This window comes from Daucus carota, chromosome 6 (genome assembly GCF_001625215.2).
Source record: "Daucus carota subsp. sativus chromosome 6, DH1 v3.0, whole genome shotgun sequence".
In the NCBI taxonomy this organism is placed as follows: Eukaryota; Viridiplantae; Streptophyta; class Magnoliopsida; order Apiales; family Apiaceae; genus Daucus; species Daucus carota.
This window is the reverse complement of record NC_030386.2, coordinates 34,029,320-34,055,394: the sequence shown is the minus strand read 5'-3', so window position 1 is coordinate 34,055,394 and position 26,075 is coordinate 34,029,320. Positions and strand designations below refer to the sequence as shown.

Sequence of the window (26,075 nt, the reverse complement as noted above, 5' to 3'; positions counted from 1 at the left end):
AGTAACTTTAAAAAACTTTATTTTAAAAACCCAATCTCACTATTTCATAAACATGGTTAAGTTAAAATTAAGATGGATGCCACATATATTATTAAGTTACTAATTAAAATATTTAGTACATGTGTTTTATTAATATTTTTACTATCTCATTAAGGGTCAAAATCCTAATTCACAATCTACACACACAGAGCGTACTAAAATTTATGTTCGAAGGCGACGATGTTAGTGTGATTTTTTGAAACCACCGTATTAAAATATTGTGGTAGTTTGTAATATTTTGGTGATCTGATAACGAGAGTTTGACATGCATTATAATACTTCTAAAAAAATTAGTTTCATAAATTATTTTATTATTTTTTCTAAATAAAAATTTATCACTTGAATTTTTATGCACAAAAAGAAAACGTAAATATAGCTGACTTTTTATGTATGTATAATAAATTATGTAAAATTTTAAAATTAAGTTAAAAAAATTGATGTGTTGTGCTGTATGCGGCATTCATGTTAGCTATAAAATAATCATGGTTAGAGATTCATTAAAATTGGGTTAGTCAATTTGATTTTGTATACTTAGTTGCATTATTCTGCAACAAAAACAGTTTTATGGTTAAAATGAAAAAATCACATAAGTTTAATAGTTTTTTTGGTAATTAAGTCTTTCTAAAATGGACATGTATTATGAAATAGAAGGAGTAGTAAATTTTTGATTAAATAAAATCATCGAAAATCGTGGAATCAAAACTTTCGATTTTCGACCAGTAGGTAGCAGTACACATTTTCAAAATAATATTCAAACCAACAAAAATTAGAGTTTTGATGTGTTATAAATGGATCCAAATTCCTGGCATAATTGTCGGAGACTGTTCAGGTGACTTAACACTTTTTAAGCAGTTGAACGCAGATGGAAATATCCCCGTCCAGCAAAAACGCCGGACATATTAAAAGTTTAATAATAATCCTGGCCGCTACCTGTTATAAATTACTCTCCGGTATGTTTCAAGAAAAAAAAAAAGAGCGTTAGTCTCCGTGTAAATACGTAACGGCTAATTAGTAATTTTGGAGTTTTGTTCGTGTGTGTCATCAATTTCTACGGATATGGCATCCTCCTCCACCCCCAGCTCCCCTGTTAATCTGTTACCTGCGAAAAAAGAAGTAGAATATGTTAATCTAATGAGGCCGTGGTTTGAATACTCCAATCCATTCAGCCCGTGGTTTCAACCCTCCAATCCATTCAGCGATGACCCCCGCCCCTATCCTGCCGATGAGCTTATCTCTATCAATCCTTATGGACTCAAATTTATAGGTAATTCCTTCTTTTTACTTACTTGATTAATATATTCTTCTTTTCCTATGTCGTTTTGTTTTCTACTAATTGGGGTTTTAACAGTTGAGCAAGCTTCACTTAAGATAAAATTCTGATAAGCTTTCATTTTTGTTACGATAATATCATACTCACAATTTTGCTCATCGCCCATGTATCCTGAGTTTAAAAGTACCAACATCTTCATCAATTTCTTTTTTTGTTGTCTGTTGCAGGTAAAGACTTCTAACCTAGTAAAGTACACTGTACAGCCTCAGAAAGGTATACTGAAAGCAGGTTTAAAAACCACCGTAACAGGTATTTTTGTTGATTTGTTCTACTGTCTTGGAAGTTATATCATATATGTAGTTGCTCTTTTTTGAGCTTAGCTGTAACTATTTTACAAACCGGTTCAGTAACACTGCGAGCTCTGAAAGAAATGCCGTACCAAATGGAATGCACCGACATTTTTCTGGTCCAGAATGTACGAGTGTCTCCTGCTGCCACTGTAGAAGATATCACTCCGTAAATGGTGAGAATCATTGAAGTTTGGAGATTCTTGTTCTGGATCAATTTTATTCTTTTTTTCTTTCTTTCCTTTTTTTTTTTTTATTACTGTCAGAGAGTTAGGATGGCAGTTTATAACACTGTGGTTCTACTTTTCTAATGTCTATGCATAAGTTTCAAAAAGAGAAGGGGAATTATGTTGGGGAGCTCCAAATGGGAGCTACTTATGGTGTCCCCTATGTGTCAGATTCTGAGGAGGAGGAGACATTTGATAATGCTACTGCTGTGAGTTCTTGTAATATGTTCAGTATCAAAGCACTTGCTTCTTTTTTCTGACCATTCTTGAGTGATCAGCTTTCTTTGAAAATATAATTAATACCTCTTAATTAATTATATTTAACTACAACCAGTCTGCAGTCTGCACATAACATCCTCCTTGATGCATTACTGTCAAGACCAATCCAGTACTTTGCGGAGAAATCATAAGATATCCCTGATAGTGCCTGCACATGATTAAAAGATAATTCACATGTGCAAATGATCTGGAAAAGAAATAAAAAAAAAAACAAAACATATTCACACCAAATTTTGAGCTCCAGGACTACAAAAAGTGCGAGAATTTTAAATGAAATGTATTCTTTGTTTGTCTATATCTTAGTGTTATGTGCTGAGAAGATATATTTATAGGTGCAAAAGTAAGTTATAATCCGTTAAATCTCCGGATTTCTATTCAGTTATGCCAGGTTTCCACTTTCTATCCCCAGTTGGTGTTATGTTCTGTGCAGATATATTTGTATGTACAGAAGTCATAAGAGCAAGTCCAATAGGTTCCTAAATCATTCCATAGCAAATTTAATAGGTTCCTCAAATGAACTCCTAAACTCATATTTAGGGAATGTGTCAAAAAATAGTGCTCCAACACTATCCTAATAATCCCCTAAATCACTGGGACACCCTCAAATTTACCTAAATCACTAGGACACCCTCAAATTTACTAGCCATGCCTTATTTTCAGGGATCCTCTAGCCATCTCCCTATTTAATTTTTATGAATAGAATACTCATTTTCCTCCTTTTTCTCCATCTTTTCTCACCTTCTCTCTCATCATTTCCATCAAATCTATTATGAAAATAATGGATAAGGAATAAGAATAGGGATTGTTTGGCGATATAATAATGGAGTGCAGAAATTTGGTGAAGGATTTAAACATTGCTTTGTTTTTTATTAAACGATCTGCTAATATGGCCGCTCACTTGTTAGCGAGAGAGTCGTATTCATTTCCAGATCGAGTTATTGATAGGGGGTTTGTTCCTATCAATCTGCAGATGATTGTGTTGGATGATGTTCAATCTTAATATAATTTCTTTTCGTCAAAAAAAAAAATGATTTACTAAATCACTGAGACTCACTAGGAATCATTACTTTACAATATAAGGCAATAAGGCAATATCATATAATACTACCTTATCAAATAAGAAAATAAGACATGACGTGATATTAAAGAGGTGATTTTTTAATCTTAGACAGGTGTTCTCACTTGCACTTAAGTTTAGACTGTAGCAAAACTCAACGGCACATGAGATGATACTCATTCCATTAACTATTAACTAATTTAACTTGGTAACACACAGTCACACATAGCTTGATAATACTCATTCTACAAATGGTACATCAACTCTATTAGATAAAGAAACAACTACATTGTTGGTCGCTAAACACACAGAAGGTAGCAAGTTAGAGAACAACATTAAATAAAGATCAAAATAAATCCATCCATTTGAGAAGAATAAAGAATGCCTTAAAAACAAAGAGAAAATAAATAGATTACAAGGTTTTGGCGGATAGAAAAGCATGAGCATGCAAAGAGAACAACTGCCAACGATAACCCTGGTAAAAAAGCTTAGTGAGAGACAAGCGGAGTAAAAACCTAGCAAGAAAAACAAGTGATGAGTTGGCCGATCTGAACAATAAGCTCTTGGGTTGAGATGTTGAATAGTTTGTTGTGCATAAACTCTGAGTTGAAGTAACTCTCTGTCGCAAACTTTGAATCTGAATCCAGTTGTCTTGCATAATAACAAAAGTCATACTCATCTTTTGGTTCTTCCTCAAGAATAACACTATTTGTCCAAATATCACCTGCGATCTTAAAAAAGTTGAAGAAAATCATGGTGTCTTCTGATATGGGATGGCGGCCATAGGAGAGACAACATAGCACATTTTGACCTTCCAAGGTGCACGACACCAAAATGATAAAATAGAAAACAAAAAATTTAATATTCAGATTATGTAAATTTTTACCGTTTCACGACATTATGTAATTATTTAAAATTAAAGACAATTTTTTAAGGGGGTCGACTGACCCTTCTTGCCTCTATCAGGATCCGTCTCTGTTCAGGAGCTAATATTGGTCGCATAAACATAGACTCTGCATGGAGATCGGAATCATTGAGCTTAGTATAGGAAGATGCAGCAACAGCAGTATCGATCTCATGATTGGAAAGTGAAAATCCCCGAAAAAGCATGTTGCCAATAGGGACAACGGGGGTTCAAAAGCAAGATGAAGATCGAGACCACCAATACGGGAAGTAAGAAACACCTGTTTCCAAGATTGGTGGATTATATTGTAAGAATAAACAGATTCATCATGAGCACCCGAATCTACATCACCCGTTGCAAAATAGATAATATCGTCCAGAACCACGTGCGATTTAAAATGGCTAACGAACTTGTTGGGTACTATATTTCAACACTGTCCATATCGTCCAGAACCACGTGCGATTTAAAATGGCTAACGAACTTGTTGGGTACTATATTTCAACACTGTCCAGCAATTGTTGGAGGGAGAATACATTTCAAAAGAGGTAATGTTCCGAGAAATAACATAGAGATTATCCTTGACAACAAAAACAAGAGGTTCAAATTTCGAAGAATTCATGTAGGGATCCAATCGTTTTAAATACTTTAAGCTAAGGTTATGTTCATCAGGTAATAAGTCCTTAATTTCAGATTTTGTAATCTTAAAAACATCATATATCACCCCGATAGAAAATAAGAAAAGGCTTCAAGGGTGCGGATTTAACCTTATATTTATCATTAGTATTATTATCAAGATGCTTATAATCGATCTTACACAAAATGTAAACCTGAGCAACAAAAGGGAGAGATGCAAACACGTAAATAGAGGAACAACTTGGTTTCTGTAATTCAGAACAGACTTCTTTTCCCTTGTCCGATTTCATCATATCAAACCCCGACTCACCAAACATTTTGTTCTCTCACTCTCAAATACTTGCTCCTCTCAACGCTATTAATTTCTCCCCAAACACTTGCTCCTCCCAAACGGCGTTTTTTATGTATTATAATTATCTGAAAACTAATTTAATTAAATGAGCCATCTGAAAACTAATTTAATTAAATGGCTCATTATTGTCATGAGTTACTTTTTTTCATTAATGTCTTAATAAACTTTGGATGAATGTATTTATATGATACGCTTGTATGGTCAAAATTCAATTCATAAATTATAATAATAGATGTTTAGTTTGGTACTCGAATAATTTTTAAAGTAATATGATATTATTAGTTAATCAATATATTATATCAATATTTTTTCATTTGTAGAATATTTATATAAAAATTATTTTTAATCTTGTCAAATATTATAAATTAAATGATATTAAAAATAACATCTCAGTACTCTTTTTTAGTATCAGATATGAATCTGATAATTAAAAAAAGATGAATTAAACATAACGTATGAATTTTACTCATATTAAACTCACACCAATCGATCCCTAACTTATTTTATAAATTAACGTGTAATATGCTTGTTCACATATTAAATTTCTTATTTTTTTTAAAGTAGATTAACAAATTAATATATGATTTAACTGAGTGATTATTATTATTGTTTGATAATGATTATTATGATTGTTTGTTTAAATGATGATAACATTTCATGAGAAATTATAATTAAATTTTGAAAAAAAAGGTATTTGGAATAAAAGTAGAAGCCTGATAAAGAAGTTCATTAGAAATGAGAAATAAATAAATTAATAAAATATTTGAAATAATAGTAGAAGCCGGATAAATAAGCTAATATTCTCAAAATTTTAAAATATTTATACTTACTTATACAAATAGTCAAGAAAAGCAAAAATCAAAACAACTTCTTTAAAACAAACAGACCCATTGTCTTTGTTTTTTTCGCGTATGTGTTTTTCTCTCGAGGCATCATTCCTCTGTCTTCTTTGCCAAGTTCCCGGGGGCTCATTCTTAGGTATTGCCTGTTATTTTTTCTTTTTTATTTTTTTCTTGTGTAAATAGCTTTATTTCATATTTTATAATCGCAAGTTCTAGATTATTTGTTCTTTTTGTATTATTATGTATATTAATTATAATGATATTTTTAAGTTCAAAATGTCATTTATAACAATATTTTTAAGTTCGAAACGTTATTATAATAATATTTTTTGGCTCAAAATGCTATTTTAAATTGCATATTTAAGTTATATAATTGATTAAAAATTAAAAAAAAATTCCACGAAACGGTAAACGAAGTTGAGTTCTACCAATATAACAAATCCAGTTTTGGAGTGACTTATGAAATCATTTTTTGGGACATTTTATTTCAAAATAATGATATTAAAAGTTTTTTGTCATTTGAGAGAAATATTATAAATTATATTATGGTGCAATTTAATAAAAATATTATTATGACAGGAGCATCTGCGCCACTCCACCATTTTTAGGAAAAAGATAATTAAATATGTGATCCTACGAGTTTAATATATTAGATAGCGTGAAATTTTAATCTTTTCTTTCTATTGTCTAATTCATTAATTAATATATTTATTTAGTAGAGTCACATATTAATTTAAAAAAGTCCATATTCTTTACCATTCTTTCTCTTCTCCTTTTATAGAAGGTGAGTGTAAAATTTTGCGTTATCCAACATATTAATTTAATATAATTAAAAGATATACAAACTTCATATTAATTTTTATTAATATATAAATAGATATTTTTCAATTAAAATTGATAATAATTTAAAATGAGTCGAGCTCTTTTTCATCAATCATTTTCTTATTATTTGACTTTTTGAATTTTAACAAAATATTGTTACATATTTTAGTCTTATAATTAAAAAATTTTATATATAATTTCTCCAACTGGAAAAAGAGAAATGTTAGATGTCCTTTTTTTCCCTTTCAATACAGAATTGTCAATATATAAACAATAATTTTCTAAATACTAATATGAGACTCCTCAATAAATTAAAATTTACTGGCCTTTAACCCGTGCGAAGCACGGGCGGGTATATAATTCGTAATTTATTATTTATAATTTAAATTTTAACATCATTTTATTAGTATTTTAGTATTAATGGATTGAATTTTAATTAAATTATATTATTAAACTGACTATATTTTTCACCTGATTATTTGAAAATGGACAAACCCTAATAAATATAGCGGATCGTGTAATACCTTTGAAAGATTCAGTAATCTAATCAATCGAATTTCAACATAATTTTGTAATCTTGGTTTTTTTGACAACAATAATTTTTTTGATTAGAGTTAGAAAAGGTTATGTAATGGTTCGTGTTAGTTAAAAAGAGTTATATGAAGGTTCTTGTTAAATATCTTGTATATTTATAATTTTATTTATAACATTATTATAATTTTTTAATGAAATATTATATGATAATGGATTGTTAGGAGTGTTTTTAGTATTTGAAACTGTTTAACAATATAATATTAATAGACCCCACATTTATAAACTTGTAGTACCAAAAGCAGAGTATCAAACCAAAAAATATTATAGACTTATTATAGTAGAGTATAGATAATATAGATTGTATCACTTGATAAATATTTGAAAAATTTATTGACTTAATTTTAAAAATACAATGGTAACAATCTCCTAAAACGGCAACATATATGTTATATGTATCAAATATCAATACCTTCATTCGGTTCTACTTGAGCAGAAGTACAAAATCTGATATTCCTTCTCCACCCCACCAAACTCTCCGATTTGTGCGGTTCCCGTTCTCTCTCTCTGCCCCCCTCGAATCTTCATTTCTTTCTCTGTAAAGAAACAAAGAATTCAATAATGTTGGCACACAGATAACCCTCATTGTATAATAATTGATCTTATACACGAGGTTAGAAAAACAGAAAAATGGGTTCCGGTCGGCTGGATCTCAAATAGACAGTACAAATATAAACTATTAATATGATGATGAAATTTATTACAATGTGGGCTTGAAGCTGAAACCTTGTATAACATATTTGAGGAAGAGGATGTCTGTATTGGTGGCCCGAACTGGTCGTCAACAACAGCGTTATCAGGATGGATATCGTCTTCTTGCTGGGTAATCTTTCTTATTGCTTTTTGCTTTAAACTGTTATTCCTTCTAGTTTATTATGGTTTGTGAAAAATGTTTGCATATTTTGATTTTACTCTGTTTGGCATGTTTGTGAAAATCGAGAATTGGGATATACCGGTGGAGGTATGATCAAGGATTAATCGGATTAAAAATCGGATATTTTATAGTATTATAATAATATTTAATATATTAGTTTAATTTACTATATAATATATCATTTCAAAACATTTGGTATAAAAAGTTGGAGGATCTTTTACAACTCCAGGGATGAATTGAAAAAAAATTCTTTAAGAAAATTTTGTATTGATTAATCTGATTTTAAAAATCGAATTGGGGAGGCAGCTTGCAGGGATTAATTGGCCGAATCGGGGATTTTAGAATCATAATAGTTTGCGAACATATATGTTTCAAAACTATTTTAGAGATTATGAACTTGTATGTTCTGTTCTATTAAATGTTTTCTTTGTCAAATGCATGATTTTTTTTGCTCATGATTCTTTTTTTTTTTTTACATAACACATGAATTTACATATATGAATGTGTTATGTAACTATTTTTCACGAAGTTTTTCTTAAATTCAACTTATTCATAAATATGTTTCCATTTAAAGAACACATGTATTTTATTTTTGTATAAAAGATGTGGTGATTTCTACAAAACAAAAAGTGTTCTATGAGTTTTCCAATTGTGCAACCCTCCCAATTCACTAATCAAGTGTTAAGAGGAATGCTTAACATGTATATCTGCTTAAATGTTTATACGCTCCGGAAGCCTAGAATGCCCGACTATATTGGGGTTTATGGGACTCCAACAAAAGCCTGCTTGTTTAAAAGAGCTCCGTTATATCATATAATATTTACCAACTCTTTCTAAATTTAACAGTGCTAAGGAAAGGTCTTAGTTTTTATACATGATTATTTGTATATAGTATTAACACATCCATTTAAATTGTATATAATATTGTCAGGTAGGTAATTTTCTTCATGTGTATAACAAAGACTTAAGGGGCCGTTTGACTTAGCTTAAAAGAAGTATTTATCTCTGTCTGTGCAAAGCTTCTTTTATTAGCTTATGACTTATAAGTCAGAATCAGTTTATACGTACCATTTGTGTAAAGAAGTTATAAGTCAACTTGTGACTCATTTAGTGACTTAGTTTTACATATTCTTGAAATTTGACTTTATAAAAATGTATAGGATCACTTTGAAAGATACTCCCTTCGTCCCTCTCATTTGTTTACAATTGGGTTGGGTACGGAAAGTAAGAAAAATGAATAAAGTAGTGGGAAAGAAAATGAATAAAATGGTGAAATTGATTGAAACTTAATGTGTAAAGTGTAAACTGTAAAGGGTGTATAGTGGAGGAAAGTAGTGGATGTACTTAATTTTTATATCATAAAATTTTACTATTTTTGGTAAGTTTTGAAATGTAAAGAATTGGAAGGAACATCCAAAAAGGAAAGTGTAAAGAAATGGTTGGGGCAGAGGGAGTAATTTATAATATTTCATTATTATATTAATGATTTTTATACCTAATAAGTAATAAGTTGTAAATATCAAATTATTTATCCAAACACCTTAAATTTCAACAAAACGAGCTTCTTTGAGATTCAAATATTAAAAGGCAAAAAGAGTGACGTTATGCATAACTAAATAAAAATGTTAGGTGCATGGACTTTATGGAATTTATGTAACTAACTTAATGGAATTTATGTAACTATGTTGCAATACTGCAGTCTGTAAGCTTTTTGTTGGGCACAAGCTAGTTTAGTTTTTTGAAAGTTTTGGCCCAAGGGCTAAGTTTATGACATGGATAAATAAAATGAGTCTTTTTATTTAAAAAGAGCATTAAAAAAGCTAATAGAATTTCCCAGAAGAGGTACATCCAGAGGACTCGGAGTCCATGGATTTTCTGAAACCCCCCAACATTTAGTTTACCAAAAAAAATTGTACTAAAACATTAGAAACGATTACGCTTACCTTTACATATATTCACTTAAAAGTGAATTATGTATAAAAAGTTATTATAAAAATTTAATATAGGAAGGTTAGATTGTTCATTTGTGGATCTATATTCAAATTGTGGAGTTGTATCATTACAAATTTGAGTGCCCTTACTCATACATATCTCTGATTATCTGATAATAGAATTTTTGTACCAATAGCCCTTCAGCTTTTGTACATGTGTATTCACTCAGGTGCATACCCTTTAAGTATCGGGATTCTGAAGAGGGCAGTGGCGTGTTGTCAGAGAAGATCGTAGAGGTGTTAATGATTACCTCAAATAGTGGACCCGGTCTTCTGTTTCCAAAGGTACAATTTCAAGATATCAATCTTGTAATATTTTTTTCCCATGTACAGCATTTTTATCTGTGTATCTTCACATCAATGTAGTTTATAAACACGCTGACTACTATGTGTGCCTTTCCATTTATGACTGTCAAAAAGTTGTACTTAGCCTGATCTTACTAAAATATTGCAACTTAGCTATAAAAGTTTATATAAATTCTTACATCTTTTTATTCGTTTGAATCCCATAGGTGATATAGCTAAGGATGGCTTCAGATTTTGTGGTTGATGTTGAGACAGCATTTTAGGATTTTTTTTGCCTTTCAAACAAGTCATATTAGAATCTCTTTTGTGCCTCCTCAGATACAAGTCAAATTAGGATATATTTAAACTACACTAGATGAGATTAGAGAAATTTATATATATTTTAGTTCTGTCAAACTAGGTGTTGTTGTAAAACAGGATCCGTTTTTGAAGGTTTACGTTTACCGGCCTTTGAAGCCACCAGGGAAGAAGCTGTCATCATTTAAGAACGCTTTCCTTCCTTCCACCTTGAGGACTGGGTGAAATATTGGGGGTGAGTAATGCAACGGGTCCACCAGTGATGCCTGTCATGTTAACTTATAGTAAGGGAAAAAAAGGGGGGGGGGGGGGGGGGGGGTTCGGGAAATTCAAAGTAAGGGGTAGGACACGAAGGATAAAAGAAGTAGGGCAGGAGGGCATGCAATTTGTGTGAAGCTACTTGTTGCATCTCAGGAGAGAGCGCCTCTTGAAACCTCATCTATAGAATTATTTTTATTGTCTGTCATAGTTAATCTTCTCAGTAGCGAAATGTGTTAAACACTCCTTGGATTCTGCAGATTGTATTTAAGTTGCTCAATTGTATTATTCAGTTGAGGTTTGGTGTTTTCATTGTTTGATTAACTGAATTCATTACGATATGGCTTTTCAGAGGGGAAATGGTTTTTACTGTGTAGCCAAGGGTTTGTTCTTGTCACAATTCTTTATCTGGTGTGGAGCTCATCAACAATTTTTAAAAAATTATATATACAGATAACAGCGTAATACTCAAGATTGGTTGCCTGTTATTATCATACTCAGTAGTCACAGATATGAGTTGCTCTTATTCGAACCTGTTAGTATGTGCCAGTGATCATTGATCAAAGGATGTAATGTTCCTACTTGTGTGTATACTTTTATGCAAAACTGTATCTTGAATATGTTGTGAAAGTTCGTGGCAGTTTTATTCTCTTTCCTTTTCCTTATAGGGTGGGTGGGAGAATGATGAAACAGTTGAGGAGGCAGCGACACGTGAAGCTTTAGAAGAGGCTGGAGTTCGAGGAGATCTAATGGTATGTTTATATTTTTAATACTATAATTGTTGGATGGAATCAGCTATAAGTATTGATATATGATTGACTTTATCTGAAGTCTATTTGATGGGAGTCACCATTATTATCATAGAGAAGCTAAGGCGACAACATGGCATCATGGTCGCCATGTCTAATCTTCATACACTTCGGGCCGGATATGTTCTGCCCATTTTTATAACAATTATATATATTTTTTATTATATAAGATGCAAGTACTGTATATAACAATCATCTTTTTATAATTTGACCTTGTAAAAGATAGATTTTGTGTTGTAGGATATTTTTTTTTTTTTTAATGTAGCCATATATATATGATTTAAAATATATGTGGTGAACACCAAATTACCCTTGCATACTGGCACTCTTTATCAACACCGCAATAACGACTATGCTGCGTTATGTTTTAAGATACCACTTTTATTCTTGGACCTAGAGTCAGGAACATGTGTACTATTGGAATGTTCATATGATATTATAGCTTGTTTATAAAATCATGGTTGAGTCGGTATTTAGTTTTTTAGGGTCCTTAATCGGTAGATTATCGAACTTGCTTGTTATCAGTTCTAAAGGAGAATTCTTCTAATATGTAACCGATTATTGGAACTGGTTAACACTTACTGCTTATTAACACTTAAGTTTCTTGTTTACACTGTGTTAAAAGATTGGCCTATCTGGACAATTATATAAACATTAATCATAATCAGTGACCATTTTAAGTGATTGCAAACATATTATCTGGTGATAAAGTTGTGTCTCAATTTTCTATTATGGGTTCGTGTGTGCACGTTTGTTATGGTCTGCAAAGAACATAACAGTAACACCCCATTCCCACATTGAGTTATGTGGGATAGTTCAGTTTATAAGGTCAAGTGGTATAATACTGCCCCAACAAAATTTGATCTTTTACCTGACTTGTTGCATTCGAACTAGTGTACTTTAAACTTATTTGTGATTTAATTAACAGAACCTACATATCAGAATTGGGAATAGCTATCTTTACACTGTGAAACTTGAGAAATAGCATTTAGAAAGTTAAATCCTGAACTATGATTAATAAGACTGCTTATAGGTACCCTACATTAATTATATAGGAAAATTGAAAACTGCTTATTCACCCCACTAGCTCTGCTGTGGGTTCAAGCTCAAGATGTTTATAGTCAGTTTTTTCCCTTATTGATGAAATATTGTTCTGAGGTGTTTAGTATTTACTCTCATATATAAACCCTTTTTATAAAGCTCAGTGGCGTTGTCCAAAAATGTTTTTATCGAGTCTTTTACAATTTCAGAAGAGTAATTAGTCATGCACACTTGCCTCCACTAAGACTAGAACCCTCAACCCCTTATTACCAAGAGGAGAGACACCTGCTAAGCTAAGCCTGATAGATATGTTGGGCAAATTGTCACAGCGTTGTCAAAACACATGTTATGTAGTTTATGAAAATCCTTTATGAGGTTCAACTCCCTTTTCGTTATATTGTTTTTCAGCATTTACTCGGGGACTACTACTTCACAAGCAAAACACTTCAAGATGAATCTAGCCCCGCAGGCTTATGCAAAGCCACCATGTATGCGTTGTTTGTGAAGGAGGAGCTTGACTGTTGGCCAGAGCAAAATCTTCGCCAGAGAAGTTGGCTAACAGTGTCCGAAGCTGATGAATGTTGTCGGCATTCTTGGATGAAAAAGGCCCTCAAGGAAGGTTTTTCAGGGTGGCTTGCTGATGGTATGATGAGTACAATGAAAGATAGAAACAATCTTCACTCTCCCACTAATATTGATAAACCCTAAAGGCTGTTCTCTTCTTTCAAAACGTTTTGTAATCTTTATGTTCTTTACATGTTATCGCCCAAGTGGTGAGGCTTAGTTTAGCGATACAACTAGTTGTATTGCGGTATATATTAGCTTACATTTTATGTGGATTGTTTATTCTGATCTTTATTATCAGAATATAGAGGTAGGAAGGCGGATACTTTTTAGTGAGACTGTCATAAACTAGATCCGTGACTTAGGTTCTTAAATGGTGAGGAATGCTTGACTTAGGTGGTGCTTGAATTGTTGGTCAGAAATGAAAATCTGTGATAGGAATGAGAGTGATACGAAATTACTAAATTAGATGTGATTAGGAAATGATTTATTCTTTTGAAGGGAGTGTGTGGGTCTGGACATTGCAGACCCACATGTATCTTTTTAAGGACTGCTGAAATATAAACTTAAATTTCGGTTATGCTTCGGATTCTTCACAATGGGAGTCCTGTTTCAATAGTTTTGAAATTGGGATCATTGTTAAAGAATTTATAAAATCTACTATTACTTAATTGTAGTCGTTATATACAATGTAGAAGGGTAGTTTTGTAATAAACAAAATTCTTGCGACTGTAGTGGATCCTTTTTTAGAAGTGAGGATTCTGAATATCACAAAACATAAAAGTAATGTTTAAAATAACATATTTGAAAAAATGATCTCAAATATCATTTATTATAGTCAATGTTTTTAATTTTGGAAGAAAATGCTAGATTGTGTAGCATTTTATTCTTTTAATCCCAATAAAATGTTACATGAAGTAGCGTAGCATTTTGTTCTTTTAATTTTAACTAGTTGAGAAGCCGCGCGTTGCGGCGGTCGATAAAAATAATATTAATTATTCAATATTAATATTTGTAGAATATAATAATTTTGTGGCTGTCTATAAAAAGTATGTTAATGATTAAAAATTAATATTTGTAAGATAAAATAAATTTTATATTATAAAAATCTTGATGAAATACCAATACTAATATATAAAATTGTAAAATTGGACTATAATTCATGGTGAAAAAATGAAAATAAATTTCTACACGTAATTAACAATTTAAAGCACGTTATTTCAAAAAAAAACAATTTAAAGCACGATGAATCTTAATTTTATTTGTGTTTTTTTATTGAAAAGTAATCATGTTCTTACATTGTCACTTTATTCCAGAGCCAATTCCGCCAATTCCGCCAATTGAGATTCTACGCTAGATGATACGAATCGCAGCGCATTCTTGAAGAGCTAATTCTGCATCACTAATAGTTAATTTATGATATCATCCATCAAAATCATATCAAGACTGTATTCTTCTCCCGTGTTTAGATTTGTCGGCTCCCACATAACAGTCTAACAGCCTTCCCTTATCGTTGCAGAAGAACGGCATCACCGAGTTAGAAACCGAACAAGAGAATTATCATCAGAGACAGAGAGTGGAGGAAAACTATCACCAGAGACAGAGAGAGGTAGGGTTGTGGTATTGAGAGAGAGAGTTGTGTTTACATGATTAAAAACCCTAAAACCTATAAGGGTATTTATAGGTGCAGAGTGACTTGTGTGTTACTCTTTTCTTTAATTAAATAATCTGAAACAAAATCAGATTAAAACTTTCAAGCTGCTATGTTCCATAAATATTCTAAAACAAAATCAGATTCTGAAACTTATTTCTAATATATCCTATTAGAAACTAAAAAAAGTAATTCTAATTTTTGATATTTTTCATCTGAAAATTCCAGAAAATTAGAAAAGTAGAACGGAGCGATATGAGAGGCGCCACCTACACGCCCCTCGCTTCTTCTTTATATAAGTATATTGATTTTAATAAAACGTGTAGCGTTTTGTTCTTTTAATCTTAATAAAACGCGAAATAGTGTTCTTTTCCTTTAATTCCAACAAACATTACATGAAACATATTAAATATAGTGTTAATAAGTTACATTGGTGGCTATTTTTCAGATCTTGATATCTTTTTGACATTAATATTTCAAACAGAGACATTGGGGCCGTTTAGGTGAGCTTAAAATAAGTGCTTTTTGCTTAAAATAAATAAGTGGAGTAGAAGTTAGAAGTAAGATAAGACTTATAAGTGATTAAAATGTTTGGTAAATAAGTAGAAACCCTGAAACAAAAGCTAGCATTCCTAACTTTTTATAAGTACCTCTTGACTTATTACACAAACGGTACAAATAAGTGCTCATAACTTATAATCCAGAAGCTGGACTCAAAGCAAATCCAATAGGTTACCTATCCTATTACTTATAATAAATAATATTAAATAATGAATGCTAGTATGTCTTAGTGATTTAGGTAATCTATTTTTAGTGTCAACTCCAATAATAATCCCTATATATGTTCTTCTAAGATTATTTTAATAATAAATTTGAGAGAGAGAAGGGTAAAAGGAGAGAATAGACAAAAAAAGAATGAGAAAGATGATTATTTTATTCATAAATATTAAATAAGTAATGGGTGGGGTTACTTATAAATAGGTAATGGTTAGGAGAATTGAGGTTGTACTAGTGATTTACGATAACACTTGGATTGTGTTGGAGTGCATTTTTTTGACACATTATCTAAATGTGAGTTTAGGACATCATATAGGTAACATATTGGACTTGCTCTTATAAGTCCTAAACAAACACCCACATATTTTACTGGCCGGAAAATCGATCCTCGCCACCCGGTTTCCAAAATCATTAGTCAAAATATAAATTTGAATGAATTGTTTCTATAGTTACATAAACGATTATAGCTATTTCTCTCGTATAACTGGTTTCAAGTTATGATCCATTTTTGAACTGGTTTATTTCAGTATACAAGCATAATTGGACTGAACTGGAATATTTAAATCAGTGTCAGTTCGATTCTTTTAATAAACTAATTTTGATTTGATTCTGAAATTTGAAGATTTTGATCTTTTTTATATATTCCAATTCGGTTCCTCAATCGTTTTAATTCTGATTCAATCTGGAACTTTGGTGACCCAGCTGGCTGTCCGGTAATATAATAAGTAGCTGTGTTTTCTACAAATGTAGCCATAATGACAGTGGGTTCAAACTCGATTATTGTAAGACCTGTAGATGTTTCTGCCAACTCAAATTATTGGATATAAAAGCAGCCAGGAGAGCTGAACTCAGCTATCCATTTATTATTTTAGCTTGTTTACCACCCCTTTGATAATATGTAAAAAGTTATCCTTATGTTTTATTTTCTGTTTATAGTTTCGTCAGTCGAAAGGTATCTAGAAAAAACTTATAGTAACGAGACGTTCAGCTCGAAATCAATTTGCCCGGAAAACATATTCTAGAATAAGTTTTGAAAAACTCCTCCTGTGCACGATACTTAATGGTATTGTTAGCCCTCTTTATACAATTATAATTTCAAATAATGTCTCAAATATCATATTCGGAAACTAGATCTCAAATATCATTTTATAATGTTACACATTTTAACATTTATAATTTTTTTTAAAAAAAAATTTAAACATGTATTGTGTAGTATTTTTTTTTAACCCAAACCCATAAAAAAACACCAGTAACGTATAGTTTGAACTCCAAGCTCGAATAACATATTACTCAAATGTTATATCGTGTAGCGTTTTATCGTTATAAGTGTAACGTTGCATGATGTATTGTTTTAATATGATATTCACTGACATATTTTTTAGAATGTGAGAATATTTCAACTTCAAATGTGATATTCATGGTCTTTTATCAATACTTGCTCTTCTAGATATATAAATGGATTATAAAATGATTATAATTATTTTTGTTATTTTATCCAACTAACTAGAATATGAAGGGGGGAAATATTTTAAGAATAGTAAAAATGATTATATTACTTTTTGTCATTTCATCCAACTAACTAAAATATGAAATATGAAGGGGGATATACTATAAAGAATTGGAGATTTCATGAGAAATACGTATTCTGTTTTGATTTTGTTTAAGTATCTCGACTCTGGGAACATTCTGCTTGACTTGAATCTTTCTTAGAACAGTTCTGATGACATACTTTATTATAAATATTTGTAGCTTTAGTAAAAATCATATAAGGATATCTTTAAAAACATCGGTTAAATTGAATTTGTAAGAGATTATATAAAATTTATTTAATATGAAAAAGATTGTGTTTCCAGAATATATAGTAGCCACAATGATCGCTTATATCTTAAAAATATATAATATAATATATTGTTATTGTTATTGTTATTAATAAAAATATGATATTAGATATTCTAATAGATGATCTGTATTTTACGATAAATTCATAGAAATTAACAAAATAGCCAACATAAAGAGGTTGATTATAATTATAGAGACGAGAATTTTGTACCATTAGAATGGTGAAGTTTATCTATATAATTTATAAATTTTATTTTTAATATGACTAATTAATTTTTTAGCTGCTAAGGAATTTGTGAAATCGGAAATACTCTAACTCATCGAACCAATTTTCAGACCAGGAATTAAAGATCTCACAATGTTACACTACCCCATGATATTCGGTTTCATTTTAGAAGAAGAAGGATGAGTATTTACGGAAATATGGGGCCTTTTGTTAAAACTTGAAATAAGTGCTTGGTGCTTAAAGTAAAAAAAGAGAAATAGAAGTTAGAAATTAATTAAGACTTATAAGTAATTAATGTGTTTGGCAAAAAATATATTCCCTCTGTCCTATACGCTACTATTTTAATGGTCTTTTAAAGTATAGTTCTACAATATTTTTTTAATTTTTTTCTGAATAAAAATTTGATGTTTAAATTTTTATTCAAAAAATAAGAAAAATTAAAAAAAAACATTATGCAACTATACTTTATTGGAGTCTCGAAATGCGTGCAAACAGTGAACGTATACGTTCCACCGGGACAAAGGGAGTAGAAGTCATGAAAACAAAAGTTAGGATTTTTAGTTTTTTATAAATGTTTCTCGACCTTTTACACGAACGGTACAAATAAGTAATTTTAACTTATAACTCTAAAAGCAGGACTTAAAAAGCTACACCCTGAGTATTGAAAAGTCGAAAACTTAGTGGCAAAACTCTGTGAAATTTTCCAAAAACGACCTGGTTATGCATGCCTATATAACGAGTCATGAAAGCTAATAAAAGTTTACGAGTGCACAACATATATATAGACTTTCAAGGCTGCACTGCATAGGTATGTGTTTAAGGAAATGTCATTTCGTTGAACAAGACATATATACAAGATAATACGAGGCTCCTTCAAATTTATAACCACCCGGAACATAATCTTTACAAAATTAACCACCTAAATTTTCAATTCACAAAACTAACCACCCTAATTGTTTCACCCCTCGAGCGAACACAACTGGATGGAATAATTTTTCAAACGCCAGAAGAAAGGGCGAACATGTTTGTGCAAAGACAGTGTGTCCGCCCCTGGTTTGGGCGGACACTACTGTGAGTCTGTGACATTTCCGACCCTGACGTTCTCTCTCTTGCTTAAGGTAGAAGCTAATGAAGGCACTCGTCAGCGTTTTGTATTTCTTTCTAGATAGACCAGCTCTGTTTTTTTCCTTTGTCTCTACTCCCTTCCGTAAAATCTCGATTGATAAATATTTGAATAATATTATTATTGACAATATTGGTAGTATTCAATATGATAAATTAATATATTATTATATAAATATAAAATAAATCATTTTTTTCATTTCAGATGAACTCATTGATTTTGTTTCATACAATTTAAACTACATTGATCCATAATTATCCAAAAAAATAAAATAGAAGATAAACACGCAAATTTTGTTTATAAATATTTCTGATGACATTTTTTTTATTTTTTCACTTGATAAAATATTAATAAATTTGTCAATTTGACCGATACAATAACAACTAAAAAGGGACGAAGTGAGTAGTAATAATGACTGCCATTTATGTAATTAATTAAATTCTCATCTTCTGTTGTTTAAGTCCATGAAGTCAGATCAGATGTTGTGGGAGTTCGGTTTATTTGAATGATAAAATTATAATTAATTTGTATTCATAAATTGAAATATTAATATTAAATTATTGTAATTTTTTGCTGAATTTGAATTCTAAAAATTGACTTTATAATATTGTATATACATTTCAAATGATAATTTATAATTATATTACCAATATAATATTTATTAAATTGTAACTAATAAAGTCAGTTTAACAGATAGAATAAAAATTATTGTTGTTTATGTATAATAAATAATTTTTTTAACGCAAAGAAAACATATGTACTATATATAAGCTTAATTCATCTCGTCCATGAGAAATTTCTTATTAAAATGACACAGAGAAGTACAGATAAGATCCTCATGTAATGTTGCTCACTTGTCACGTTAATAACTTATTTAAAAAATAGTAGCATTTGGCATGACAGAAAAGTTTGATCTCATCATATGTTCGCCCGAAGGAGGGGCGAACATATAATATCTTCCCTGTTATGTTCGTCCCAGAATATGGTTTGGAAAAAATTTGTACATACAATTGTGTTCGCCCGAGGCGTGAAACAATTAGGGTGGTTAGTTTTGTGAATTGAAAATTTGGGTGGTTAGTTTTGTAAAGATTATATTGAAGGTGGTTATAAATTTGAAGGAGCCATAATACGAAGTACTGACATTCCGAATAAAAATATGGATTTATAGTAAAATAGTACTCCATTATTTAACATTTCATATTTCCTCGGGCTGATAATTAATCATCAAGACCAAAGCAGACACCACAACCCTACAATTTATATAAATCAATTGCTTAAACAGTAAAAGGTAAATACCCGGAAATAAACTATAACAAGATACATCTGTCCTTAGCTTGGCAAGAGATACATGTAATCTGCATAACCACGACCTGTGAGTTGTGACAGACGGGGCTGCTAAATTTTGAATTAAGAGAAAATTCCATGGACTTGTGGAACTGTAGATTTATTTAACAATGTAGTAATTAATAACATAGCATAATATCAGATTTCATTATTATTTTATCATAATATGATGTTTAATTGTTTATATACTACTCGTCTACTCCACGAGAACAAGACTAGCCATTCCAAGGCCTCCAAAATTGTTTCAAACCCTTATCTTCTTTGGTGGACAACAAAGTCTTGTAGTAATAGTCTTCTGGCCGCCTTAACCTTTTAGATTTCGAGGACTTTATGTTGAATACTCCTATAATTTTCCAAATCTTCTTCCCCGACAGTATTCTTTGTATAACATTGGATCAAAAAAAAGACTAATCACTTGATGACCGGTAAGAGGGTGTTAAGATTTAATTAAGTCATTTTTTTTTCAAAAGAAAAGGTGATTTTGATTTTGATTTCTTGAATAACTCTGGCCTCTATTTTTCAATAAAACTTAATTTCATGTATATATTTAGAATTCTTTTAAAACAATTGATAAAATTTTATATTGAACAATTTCCCGACAATGTATTGACTATTGAGTAAAGTTTTAAATGTGATTCCCAGTAGTCTTGATATGGGTGGCATATATAATAGTCAATAAAATATTAGAGAAACATGAGCGACATTGCCTAAATGTTTCATATATGAAATAATGATATGTAAAATATAGAATAATAAATGTTGTTTTATTTTAATGAAAATATAATATAAAATATATGTTAGATATTTTTTTCTTTAATCATGTTTTAATAAATATAGAACAGTCATCAATAATAATAGGTATATTAGTTCTCTATATAGATGTTTTAATCGTTATAAAAATATTAGAATGGTTTTTTGAATATTGAAAATAGTTTTCTCTCGAATAAAAATTGGAAGTATGCCATAAAGATTGTCCGAAATTTTCTCCTGTACCCTCGTCTCTTAAAGTGAACATAAAACATGACACCTAAATCATCTCAACAAGTTATTCAGAAATTTTACAAAATTTAAGAAATTTATAAATGGTCAATAGTGCGGGCGGAATTAATGTTTATTCGTGTCCACTAGGCGGGGAATGGGACTTAGGGTAACATCAACGACGGCAGCATGATCTCATTAAGTGGCGTCAGCATTTTGTGGTGAACCCTTTTTGCTACATGGCACTTGGTGAACCACAAACTCGATAAGCTGAAAGCTCTTGTCACGCGTGTATTAACGCGTGCAGACAATGAAAACTTATTTCTGATAGCAACCGTTGGTTCTCATCAAAATCATTGATGACCTTTAATTTTCTGCAAGCAGTACTTCCTATTGTTCAGGGACGAAGCCAGCAAACATCTATTAGGGGGGCCAAAAAATTTTCTTCGACACAGTGAAATTTTTCGTCAACACAGTAAAATATTCAATATAAAATAAATACAAAAATACTAGTAAAAAAATTATAGTAGAACTTTGCGCTCTTTTAAACCAGGAAATCAAATATATAGCTGTGTCAATTAAAATATTTAACTATTTCTCTTTAGATATATAAGAGTATTAAAATATTTAGCTATTTCTCTTTAGATATATAAGAGTATAAAATATCTGAAAACTCATCATAATAACTCTAAATTATACGATAATCTTTAATTAGCAAGTAACACACATTAAATGAAATTGTACTTCAAAAAAATAATATTGTATTTTAAACAAGAGTAAGTAAACTTTTTACAATATCTCAAAAACTAAATATTAAGCTTATTAACCTTACAAAAAAAAAATATTATAATTATTTAGAAGTTGACAAACTATAGTTTAAACAAGTAAAAACATTATCTGGATGATGAAATTTGAATTGACAATGAGTAGACAAATATTAATATTAATGAAAAAACTGATAATGCACAAGGAGTAACTCTATTACGAAAATGAAGAAGTGCGGTATAAGTTTCTCGGATAAGAAAGACCTCCACCAAAAATTCTTATTTTTGTACAAGAATTATATTGACGTTTACCTTTATCACATATCACATTTCACGATCTTTTTCTTAAATAGTATAATTGTACATATATCCATATTTTTGTTTATTTTTATTTATAAATTTGGTCTAATACATAAATTAGAGAAATCTAAAAATTAACGCTTTATCCTACAATGTTAATTATCTCTTAAGAGCGAACAAATATTTTTTTAGGGGGGCCAAATTTTTATATTTATATAAATATACAGATAAAATACAATTTTTTTCAAAATTATATAATACAAATTATAATATTACGAAAACCCTAAAGGGGCCATGACCCCTTTTGGCCCCTATGGAGCTTCGTCCCTGCTATTGTTTATTAAATATATGAATTTTCTATGATGTGCTCGGGTCACACAATAGTCATTAAGAGAATACTAAAAGGCTGTTTGGATAAGTTTAAAACAAGTGTTTTTTGTTTAAAATAAAAAAATGAAGTAGAAGTTAGAAACAAGTTAAAATTTATAAGTGATTAAAGTGTTTGGGAAAGAAGTAGAAGTCGTGAAACAAAAGCTAGCAATCCTAACTTTTTATAAATGCTTCTCGACTTATTACACAAACGGTACGAATAAGTGCTTCTAACTTATAAATCTAGAAACTGAACTTAAAAGTGCTTGCCAAACACCCACTAACTTTTGATTGGTGGATGGATATTAAATGTTGATGGTCCTCCTACATTGACACCAATTCCACCAATCAAATTAAATTATTTTCATGAATATATGCTTAGCATGTGTCAATAAACATACACTAGAAATATAATCCGAGTACCATTGGGAAAAAATGAAATATTTGAAGTAAAATTTATACAGTATCAGATTATACCTGGTGCGACGCTAATGATTTATAAAAATTATTATTTATTATATATGCATATTAACCATTAGGAAAACGTTAATTGCATCTCCACATACTTGATATTTTAAAATTATTTAACAGATGGTGATTACTGAATTTTAAATGTCGATCACTAGAAACAATTCATAAACAAAAAAAAGAGTATAGTAGGATATAAATTATATATATTCTTCAATTCAATAGATGCTTATATTTTTTCCAAACATAAAAAGTAATTAAAATCTATTTTTAGCTGGTATGTACATAATTCTAGACCTTTTCACATTTTTAATCTGAAAATGATTCATAAATTAAAAACATAATTAATTTAATAACATTTAACCCACATACAACATAAAATTGAACATGAATTCCAAGATTAGATGATTTATATGATAATGAATTATGTAAAATTATTAAATAAGAAAATGTAACATCAGTTCGTATAAAAAATAATGATTATATGTTTAAAAATATGTATATGAAGAAATATATTGCTTTATATCAATTTGAACTAGGATTTAACACTAAAACCTTTTCCAAATATATTAATTTATCATAATACATATATTAGCTTTAAGGCGTTGTATTTATCAATCTAAAATGTTCATTTTAAGGGAAATAATATAAAAGATTTAATACATGCAGAATATAATTTTACCACTTATATAAATGCATAAATTGATTCATTGTCTAATGACGAGAAAAGAAAAAAAAAATGGAATTATATACTCCCTCCGTCCCTCTAGGTTGTTTACGTTTACTGTTTGCACGCATTTTGAGGCTCTTATAAAGTATAGTTTCATAATTTTTTTTCAAAATTTTCTTTTTTTGAATGAAAGTTTAAGTATCGAATTTATATTCAGAACCAAAAAATTTTAAAAATATATTATAGAACTATACGTTAAACTGTTAAACGAGGGTGGAAAAGCGTGCCAAAAAGTAACGTAAAGAAATGAGTGGGACGGAGGGAGTAATGTTTATCGTACGAAGTATATATTTCCCAGCCAATTCTTTACGTTTGGTTTATGGACGGAGATTAAGAAACATGTATAAAGTAGGGGTGAGATTCACTATTTAATGCATAAAAAAGAGATAATAGGATAAAAGTAGTGTGAAAAGGAAGTAAAAGTTGAAAAGTGATGGGATCATTAACTATTTTTGGTTAGTTTGATAAGTTTTGTAATGTAAAAAAATTGAACGAGACATCTGAACAAGAAACTGTAAAGAATATGGTGCCACACATATCATGATGAAATCTGCACGTACCTTAGAAGAGCGTGAGACTAACATGCTAAGAAATAGAGCTATCTAGTTTCTCTTCCAAAATGATCATGCTGTAAAGGACGAGACGCTCGCTTGTCCATAAACGCAAAAAATGACAAGACGAGACAGGACATTTAACTCCTCCAATACTTAAATTCCCATCTCCCTTATTTATCTTTCTCCCCTTATATTATCATCATACAATATGTTATGAACGCACACCTCTATCCTTCTTACTTCCTGGAAGTAGTCTATCTCTACATGTTTCACAATTCAAACCCTAAACCTAACATTATTCTTCAAATGCTCTCATTTTGATCCACAAATGGATAAGCCACTCGCCATACAAGAAAAGAAAACAAGCAAGCCCAGACACCGTCAAAACCCCCAAAAGTCCAAGAAGAAACAGCAGGATCCGCAGGCAACAAATGCACCTGTCAAAGTGGTGTACATCGACAATCCTGTGAATTTCAGCACCAGTGCCTCGGAGTTCAGATCCCTGGTTCAACAACTCACTGGGAAACACTCGTGCTCCCCCGACAATAGTGTCGGTGGGCGTGAACAACTTCAAGAATCAGCCGTTGATTCTGCTCATGCATCATTGGAGGTACAACATCCTCATCAGAATTTAGGTGTAGCTGAAGCGGAGGAGATTGCGTCATCGTCGTCGCTTAATTGTCCAGCCACCACATCGGATCATAATACTAATTCGGTGGATTTAGGTCACCGAGCTGTGCACGATGATGATTTTTACAACATGCCTGATCAGATGCTCGACGACTATTTACCGCCAGACTTTTGGTACGATCGCTACTAGCCAGCTGCTACAAACAAATTAATTCTATCAAGGTAATTAACCTATATAATGTTTGTTATTGCGAGGTAATTAAGATTATCTTTTTCACGAAATGGTATCTCTACTCCTAAAATTAGAAGTGATTAAGATATGTAAGAATTTCACTCGCTCCAGGTCTGACGGAGATATATGCCGGATATGTTTTGTTTGGTTTCAAGTAGATAACTCATGTTGCTCAGTAGTGGCAGTCTTGTAATTTTAGGTCAAAATTGATTTTTTTTCCTCGACGTCTTGTGTAATTCATGGTCGTCCGGCCTGATCTTATCATCTTCCAATCAATTAGATACCTCAGCTTGAATTGAATTGTTTGCTTGCTTAATTAGTGAGCTTTTGTCTGCGCCTTGTTGCAAGTGGCTCAATAGATCGGGACATATACAAATGAAATCCCGCTCGTATCTTTTGGTTGGTTTTCTTAAAAATATATTAATTCTATATACATCCTATATATAATAATACGTGTCTCGAAAATATTATCAACTTTTATATTGTTGCTGGTGGTAGCTCAGAACCAGATGTGCACAATAATAGTATGATTGAGATTGTCACGGATCTTAGACAACTATCATCACATAATGAATTTATAAGAGTAC

General features: G+C 30.7%; 1 protein-coding gene and 1 long non-coding RNA gene across 2 annotated transcripts; both read left to right on the top strand.

Annotated features, from left to right (window-relative positions):
- Window positions 1-883: 883 nt before the first annotated feature.
- Window positions 884-2,146, top strand: LOC108226774 (uncharacterized). The gene is made up of 3 exons (XR_001807720.2): window positions 884-1,303; window positions 1,537-1,618; window positions 1,717-2,146. It is a non-coding gene; the product is annotated as an uncharacterized LOC108226774 (long non-coding RNA).
- Window positions 2,147-7,793: 5,647 nt separating this feature from the next.
- Window positions 7,794-13,839, top strand: LOC108225203 (nudix hydrolase 16, mitochondrial). The gene is made up of 4 exons (XM_017400027.2): window positions 7,794-8,186; window positions 10,399-10,513; window positions 11,758-11,841; window positions 13,348-13,839. The coding sequence occupies exons 1-4, from the start codon at window positions 8,116-8,118 to the stop codon at window positions 13,645-13,647; spliced, it is 570 nt and encodes a 189-aa protein (XP_017255516.1). The 5' UTR covers window positions 7,794-8,115; the 3' UTR covers window positions 13,648-13,839.
- Window positions 13,840-26,075: the final 12,236 nt, after the last annotated feature.